The sequence below is a fragment of the Vollenhovia emeryi genome, unplaced genomic scaffold (assembly GCF_000949405.1).
Source record: "Vollenhovia emeryi isolate VEMERY1.0 unplaced genomic scaffold, V.emery_V1.0 DF939501.1, whole genome shotgun sequence".
Lineage (NCBI taxonomy): Eukaryota > Metazoa > Arthropoda > Insecta > Hymenoptera > Formicidae > Vollenhovia > Vollenhovia emeryi.
The window spans coordinates 15,561-24,415 of NW_011966865.1; the positions used below are offsets into that span (position 1 = coordinate 15,561).

Consider the following 8,855-nt stretch of genomic DNA (forward strand, 5'->3'; position numbering starts at 1 on the left):
CGAAGATCTTCAGCTCAATTATGGTATTGAAAATCTTAAAACTCGTCGATTGTGTCAGGACCCGTTAGAAAACTTATTTGCTGTTATCAAGCAGCAATATGGTTGTATAACTTGTTTCCTTCGCCAACGCAATTCAAAAATGGAATTCGGCAAGTTTTTATTACTCAGTTAACAAAAATCTCTAACGTTACTAATTGTGAAGCTGATGACAATCAGTTTGCCAAATTAAGTAACTTTGTTATAAAGATGGGGGAGGTATTTTTTCATAGGAGTCGACCAAACTGGCAAAAAGGTGATCTTTATTTAGTTCACAACGTTTCGACCTCTATCAGGTCCTTTTCAAGTGTCGTGGAAACGTGTCTGGAAACGATTTTTTTTTATATTATTGTCGCAATATAAAGAGAAAAACGAAGAAAGTCTATTATTCTATATGGATGTATAAAAGATTAAATACCTATAGTTGTCGGAGTAGCACAGTTTATTTAACCGTCGAGACAGAATGGGTTTGTTATAAAGTTTGTCAGAACTTTGTTATAAAGATTCAGTCAAAAACGGCATCGCCAGACACAGAGTTACCAATTCTTAATGGAATTGATGTTGATGAGGCAGAGTTAAAAATAAAAGAATCAGATATCATAAATCAAATGAGGGAGTTAAATACTGGAAAATTAGAAAAGGAAAATAAAAATGAAAAATCTAATGTTGGAGTAAAGACTGCAGAACGTAATGAAGATGAAGAATCAGACAGTAAAATGTTTACTAGCAAATCAGCAATATATTACATAAGCGGTTTTTTGAAATTTCACAATTGTAAAACTTGTGAAAGTATTCTTGTGCAAGAGACTGTTAATAATTATGAACACCATAAACTATTCTCTATGGCGAAACAATATGAAAATACGAAGAGCCTCAAATATGTTAATGATGATATTTTCAAAAATATCCAAGCATGGGAGAAAGAATTTCAATCGGTTATTAGAAATAAGCTACATTTGAAAAATATTTCCAAAATTTGATCATTATACATATTATTGAAAAAAACGTCACTCTATTGCAATTATGTTCTCCAGAAGCAACAAAAAGCTTCAGTTTATTTATAAGGATTTGTTGCAATTGGGAAGCACGATTTATTAGACGAATTTTAAAAAAGGGTGGTACTTTAGTATTGAAAAAGACTAAAGAGAGGGAAACAAAGAAAAAACGACGAAATATTAAAGAGTCTAAAACAGTGCAAGTAAATAGAAAAATGAAAAAGTTTACTCCACTCGTTCGAAACTAATTTTTAAGAATTTAGAATTTAAGAATAAGAAGCTTTTAAGAGTTATAATTCGTCCTAGGAAGTTCAAAGTTTATATTTTTATGTTACTCTATTTTTATATTCTATATAATATTTCTATTTTAAACGTATTCTTGCATACAATGATGTAAAGTTAAAGTTGACTCATTATAAAAATTATTATTTGTTGACTCATTATGTTGTACGTACATCGTATTATTGAAATAAATAATACAAGATATATATAACTCAATGTTATTATTATTTAAATGATTTTATTTCCCTTTGTTTATTTACGTATATAATTTTACTAAATCTCAAGATTTGAATTTGGGCGCTATTGAAGAGTGGGGGGATTTAGGATGGCCTCTGAGCTGGTAGATGGCTCTGAAACTCGGACACGCTATTTAACATTGTGCTCTTATGGCAACTTCCACTCTATCTGATCCTCTTTGCTTTTACCCACTCTAGTGACTAGACTTGTCCGCGTGGCGAACCGTCAACGAGGAATGTTTGAGGCACACGTTGCAACTTGCAAATAGCAAAATGCCCAAGTTCGTCGTAATATAATTCAAGTGGATTGTACGTCCTGCCGTTACTGACTGTGTTCTAGTTAGGTGCCAGACGAAAAAAAGAAGAGAAGCCTGTTCACACACGACTGCTTCGCAGATGTAGCGATATAGTCCACGATTTACAAATTGAATAATAATAAGAGGCATGAGAAGCGGCACCCAAGAAGCCGTGTGCAAATCAAAAAATGCGACCCCGAAAACGAACGAGAAGGAGAACACGACGTGCGTGAAGTTAAAATGTGATTCTATTTTCCTCGCGAATTATCCTTCAAGTTGAACTGTACAAAATTATTAGAATGATAGGACTATCACATGCTTTTTTCTCGATTTTATTCTCGAATGTCATTCTCAAAAATAACGTTTTATACTTTCGTTCCTTTCGAGAAAGTATTCTTTATTAGTAACCGTAAATGATTAGTGAACAGAATTATTATTCTGTACTGTGACAGATTACTGTAAAGTAGATACCCTACCTAGTAGCATAAAGTATTGACGTAATATTGGGAAATAATATAAATGCGATATTATAGATTGGGTACGAATTCGTCCCCAACATTGGTTCAACATTGTAAGATGGACGCTTCCTTTTATTTAGCCAATTTGTCGAAGCAGTAATGTTGGCTCAATATTATTGGGTCAATATTGTTAAGCAATAATAAGCAATAATACTTTGTGTATAACCATATTAGTAATAAAGAAAAAAATTTATGAATAAATTCCGGACTTTAAAGATCACAGAAGCTAACAACATTTTCGCAGTCGTCTGTGAAGAACTGTAAAAGTCGTAGTTACCCATTCAAGGTTTAAACCACACTCATTGTTGCTTAATTTCGATGATCGGACGGGCTAGCGGTGATCATTTGGCTCTAACACTTCCTCCTTGGAATATAATGTACTTGTACATATATTTGTACATAACGTGTCTTTTTAAATGTTACTAAATGTTGAAAATTATTTTTGAACGTAACCCACACATACTTTATTTAGGATATCCTGAGGAATTCTAAATTGTCCCAGACTTTTAAATATAATTTTCCTAAAAGATTTGTAAACAGTCTTTGACATTTAGATTACATACATTGTTGTATAAGTACTATGTTAAAAATCAATTTGAATGATACTTTAATTGGAGAGAGAGATATATATATATATATGCTGAGTTAATACATATTTACATTTATTTATCTATGTGTAATCATATAAAAAATATATAAATAAGATGAGTAAACGATATACATATTACAAACATAATTGTATCAATATTTTAAACTAATATTGCTACAATAATTACACGATATTGCATTTACATTGACAGTACATTGGCCAACATTACTAAAGTAATATTGTAAAATAATGTTTTTGCAATATCTATGCAGCATTACACTACAATATGCAATGTTGCTGCAATCTCCTGTGCTGTATGGGATGTAATATTAACAGTAGTACAAGAACATTTATTCTATATTCAATATTACAATTACATTGGGCAATATTGGCCAATGCACTTTCAATATAAACGCAATATCGTGCAATTATTGACACGTAATATTGGCGTTACATTAGCATTTATTCTATATCCAATATTACAATTATTTTGGGTAATGTTGGCCAATGTACTGTCAATGTAAATGCAATATCGTGTAATTATTGTTATAAAATATTGGCAGTACTTTAGCATTTATTTTGCATTCAATATTAAAATTTTATTGGGTAAACTTGGCCAATACAATTTCAGTATCAATCCAATATTAAATAATCATCTAGGTACAATATTAGTAATATACTTGCATTTATTTTATGATCAATACTGGCGTTAGATTGAGAAAATATTGGTTCATGCACTCCCAACATAACCAATATTTAACCAATGTTAGCCAATGTATAGCCAATGAATTGTGTTACTAGAGTAAGATGGTTAATTGTAATGTAATAGCAGTCTGTGTTTTTACAGGGACTGGTGGCTTCTGTTTGGAGGTATAACTGTGCTTACATTAATCACCAGATTTTACAAAGTCAAAGAGCCGCAGCACGTATGGTGAGAGAGCGATAGGAAATCTCATCAGTCTCATTTATGCAGCGTCTATAATGAGATCTTTAAGATGCAAGATTTAAGATTATCATTAATCACAGTCGGTTATTCTCCTCATATTTGATTGCGATAGGTTACTTTCTCAAATCCTATATATTAAAGATCTTATTGTAGCTGTCGCATTAGACAATGTTAATATTTTTTTCAAAGAGGCAGTTTTCTGTTTTACTTTTAGTTGGGACGAGACGCATTTCGGCAAAATGGGCAGTTGGTACATAAACAGAACCTTCTTCTTTGATGTACATCCGCCTTTAGGAAAGGTGAATGGAACTCTTAAGTAGAATCTCTAAGCTGAACTATCGCGAGACTGAAAGATATCTTCTACTCTGTTTTAGATGCTCATCGCTTTATCCGGATATATGACCGGCTACGACGGGACATTTGCCTTCGAAAAACCTGGAGATAAATTCGAGAATGTCCATTACATTGGCATGAGAATTGTAAGTTATTTGGACTCGTCTTCAGTTGAAATAAAAAAGTAGAACCTACTGAAGAATTTACAAAGTTTAACGATGGCATTGAAGTCAAAGTTTGACTTAAAATTTAAAATTTACTTCCTGTCTCAGTTCTGTACCACGTTGGGCGCCACTACTGTCCCTCTGTCGTATCTCATTGTATGGGACCTTACCAAGTCAATTCGCGCCTCTACGCTCGCTGCCTTCCTCATTCTGTGCGGTAAGTTATAACTCTCTTGTGACAATCCTAAATTTTCAAGACAACGACTCGTTTTTCATGTTGTAGACGTGGGATTGTTAACATTGAATCAGTATATCTTGTTGGATCCTATATTGCTGTGCTTCATGATGTACGCGACGTGGGGCATGACGCGTGTAGCGTCGCTCCGAGATCGTCCATTCACGCGATCCTGGTGGTCGTGGTTGGCGTTCACTGGAGCCTCACTTGCCTGCACGATCAGTGTGAAATTCGTCGGGCTGTTCGTCGTTTTACTTGTCGGTCTCTACACCGCGTACGAGCTCTGGCGAGAATTGGGTGATCTGTCTAAGTCTATTGTGAGTAATTTAACCAGGAGAACTCGATATCGAGGCTTCTAACGCTCGCGAGTAACGCGAGTTTTGTATTTTTGTGAAGCAATATTATTGATGATTATAACGAACTGGTTAACGAATTTGTGATGCTATTAATTTAATAAGACACCGAATGGACGATTGAGTCTCCAAAGGACGATTTCAATTTTGCTGTTTGCAGTCTTATGTGGGGAAGCATTTGTTAGCAAGGTGCTTTTGCCTCATCCTATTACCGGTTTTACTTTACATGCTATTTTTTTATATTCACCTTTCCGTTTTAAATAAAAGGTAAGCATTATTCCATTGATAAATATTTAGTTTTTTAATAGTCTGTTTCTATCAATATTAAATATCTTCATGAACTTGATATAAATTTTTTCTTATTATATGTATTTCTCAGAATACTATGTAATACAAATTACAATTACTATGTAGAACAAATGACAATTACATTCAAACTGTTAATATACAATTTATAAATAATAGACGTTGTTTTACTTAGCGGAAGTGGCGACGGTTTCTACAGTTCCGAATTTCAGTCGCTGTTACGTGGAAATTCTTTGTATAACGCAACGATGCCGCGACAGTTGGCGTACGGTGCCACTGTCACGTTAAAAAATCACCGCACAGGCGGCGGTTACTTGCATTCCCACTGGCATTTGTATCCCGAAGGAGTCGGCGCTAGACAGCAACAGGTTGCTACATACCTTATACATACGAATACTTACATTTATGTTAGCCTAAAGCATAAAGAGTAAAATATACGAAATTAATTTAGAATATATAAATTAATAAATTTATGTCAGCTGTGTCGAAATAAATGATGCATATCTTACTTTAATCGGGAAAAGACCGGAGAATATGTATAACAGTATATAACAGTAGATTTAAGTGGATGACACAAATTGTAAGTGAAGCAAAGCCCCTCGGTATCGCTAACTAACGCGTATTTAATTACAGATCACGACCTATTCCCACAAGGATGACAACAATCTGTGGCTGGTGAAGAAATTCGACACGGACGCGATACCGTCAGAGCCGGAATTAGTTAAACACGGTGACCTCGTGCGGCTGGAGCATGTTACAACGAGACGGAATTTACATTCGCACAAAGAGATCGCACCGATATCGAAGAAGCACTACCAAGTCACTGGATACGGAGAGGTAAAGCAATTTCAACTTATGATTTCTTCATCGTAATGTGTTGCTTATGATTTTTTTTATCAACTGTTATTTTTCCTTGCTTATCTTAGAACGGCACGGGCGATGCTAACGACGTTTGGAAAATATTAATAACGAACGGAAGAGACGGCGACGTCGTAGAGACAGTGACGAGTAAATTGAAGTTCGTGCATTATCTTCATCATTGTGTGTTAACATGTAGCGGCAAAACATTGCCGAAATGGTTGGTGGCGATGGAAACTACGTCAATTTAATTCCGTATAGCTTTCGTAAAACCAACTCAATACGGAGAGAATCTTTTCTTAAAATTTATCCTGAAAATCAGAAAACTCTCAAAGTTCTTCAAAATGCCATGTTACACGATTTTGAGGGTAAAATTTAAGAGAAAATTCTCTTTATGAAGTTTTGTCGTATAATAAATTTTTAATTTATTCAGGGGGTACAGTCAACAAGAGGTTTCCTGCAACCCTAACATGAGAGACAAAAATGGGTTGTGGAACATCGAAGATAATCAATACGCCAAGTGTAAGTTATCGTCAATTGAATCATTAATGATTAAGGGGATGCTGGAGTGGTTTGATTTACCGACAGAGTCGCATACAGTTTTTGGGGGGTTTGTAAATCTTACCTCAAGGAACGTAACCTCAATATGTCATATTATACATAGATACAAATCAAAATAATTATGTAGCATTTATGTACAAACTAATACCAGACCCAAGTATAGAATGCATAGTAGAACATTTTCATATAAAAAACATTGAGGTTTGAAGTCTAATTCGTATCGCATTGTATTGCAATATTTGTAATACATAATGCGATACGAATTAGACTTCAAACATCAATGTTTTTTATATGAAAATGTTCTACTATGCATTCTACACTTGGGTCTGGTATTAGTTTGTACATAAATGCAAATAATAAGATTTACAAACGCAAAAACGGTATCCGACTCTGTCGGTAAATCAAACCACTCCAGCATCCCCTAGCGACACATAACTATTCGTTTTCATTAGTACCAAACGTCAGCTTCCGAGTATATGCGCCAGGATTTCTCGATAGATTCTTGGAGTCGCATGCCGTGATGCTGCAAGGCAATTCGGATTTAAAAGTGAAAGAAGGCGAGGTATCCTCGCGACCGTGGCAGTGGCCTATAAATTACAGAGTAAACAATGAATTTTTGTACTATTATTTGCTTACGAAATGCTTTGAAATTCTGAAAAAAAAAGTTATTTTCCGCAGGGACAATTCTTTTCCGGGAACAATCAAAGGATATATTTACTCGGCAATCCCATCATTTGGTGGGGAAACATAGTCTTCCTTGCAATATTCATAATTCTTTACGTCCACGCTTCCGTGCACGAGCAACGGGGCTGCATCGATGACGCTGTCGTGCTCGAGCAGCGTAGCAAGATAACACACGCCGGCAAGTGGCTCTTCCTCGGATGGGCACTGCATTATGCGCCTTTCTGGGCGATGACTAGGGTGCTGTACTTCCATCATTATTTCCCAGCGTTGTTGTATAGTTCCATGCTGACCGGGATTACGTTGAATCACATCATTGAGAGCGTTCTACTGTTGCTACCTGGCAAAATAGGAAATACGATTTACCATGTCATTCTGGGAACCGTAATCTCCGGCACTGTATACAGGTAGAGGTGGAGCCTTTCAATCAGAATCTAATCTTACAAAGAAATTATTCAAACATATATTTTTAAAAACCTTTGATTGAGAGTTATTTTTATTAAGCAACATCGAGATATATTTAATGACATTTTTTAACTAAATTCAAATTGCAGCTTTTATTTGTTCTCACCGTTGGCTTATGGGATGGACGGCCCGTCCGCCATGGATCCCGACAGTTCGATGCATTCTTTAAGGTGGATGGAATCTTGGGAATTTTGAAATCTAATTTAATCAGTGCAATACAAAAATATTCATATATTTTACATGTATATACATTACTAAAAAAAATAGGGAACACTTTTCATACCCTAAAAATTGGGCTATTTTCAAACCACTGAAACTCGGCGAAAAATTATCGTAAACTCAAAATTAAAAATGCATTTTAAAGGTCGAAGTGAAGATAAACATATTTAAATAAATCTTGACAGGGTTTTAAAGTTGACACTTCGATCTTTAAAATGCTTTTTTAATTTTGAGTCTACGATGATTTTTCGCCGAGTTTCAGTGGTTTGAAAATAGCCCAATTTTCAGGGTATGAAAAGTGTTCCCTTTTTTTTTAGTAGTGTATATGTATATATATGCATGTAATTGTAATTGTATATTAAATACATTAACAAGTACGTATATATATATATATATATTTATACTTGTTTAACGGTATAATTAGTAATGCAGTATATTAAGATACTGTACTACCTGTACTACCAAAGAGAAACCTGAGAGCGGCCATGCCGACGTTTTACTTGATACCGTTTCATGAAACTCTTGCGCGCCTTTACGCCCATTTTTACTTTTGTAATTATTTTGCTATTGTATTTTCTGATATTGCTGACAAAGTCTCTACTTTGTTTGTATCCGTGCAACGCTTATTTTTCAAGATTATGCTGTAAATTTAAAAATTATAACATTAACATAAATTATCTACATGATGTTCACATAAACTTTTTTCATGTAGACAATATAAATTTTATAAATTAGATGACGGAATGCATAGCACAGACGTGCACCAAGTGGAAGTTTTATTG

The 8,855-nt window shown here is 34.5% G+C and overlaps 1 protein-coding gene across 2 annotated transcripts; it reads left to right on the top strand.

Annotated features, from left to right (window-relative positions):
- Positions 1-1,746: 1,746 nt before the first annotated feature.
- On the top strand, positions 1,747-8,103 carry LOC105557377 (protein O-mannosyl-transferase 2). 2 transcript variants are annotated; one of them, XM_012004607.1, is made up of 14 exons: positions 1,747-2,087; positions 3,800-3,883; positions 4,113-4,197; positions 4,273-4,377; positions 4,504-4,612; positions 4,679-4,947; positions 5,144-5,250; positions 5,465-5,657; positions 5,923-6,126; positions 6,216-6,367; positions 6,581-6,669; positions 7,161-7,309; positions 7,387-7,796; positions 7,944-8,103. In XM_012004607.1, coding segments are annotated over exons 1-14 (2,064 nt in total). In that variant the 5' UTR covers positions 1,747-2,085; the 3' UTR covers positions 8,050-8,103. The 2 variants fall into 2 exon arrangements, with proteins under 2 accessions (XP_011859997.1, XP_011859995.1); XM_012004605.1 differs by having other exon boundaries at positions 1,747-2,070.
- Positions 8,104-8,855: the final 752 nt, after the last annotated feature.

Excerpts from the sequence above, each read along its gene's own strand:
- LOC105557377 (XM_012004605.1), top strand. The coding sequence starts at position 1,994 with ATGAGAAGCGGCACCCAAGAAGCCGTGTGCAAATCAAAAAATGCGACC. Across the intron at positions 4,948-5,143 it reads GTGATCTGTCTAAGTCTATT|TCTTATGTGGGGAAGCATTT; the intron begins GTGAGTAATTTA and ends TGCTGTTTGCAG. Across the intron at positions 7,797-7,943 it reads ATCTCCGGCACTGTATACAG|CTTTTATTTGTTCTCACCGT; the intron begins GTAGAGGTGGAG and ends TTCAAATTGCAG.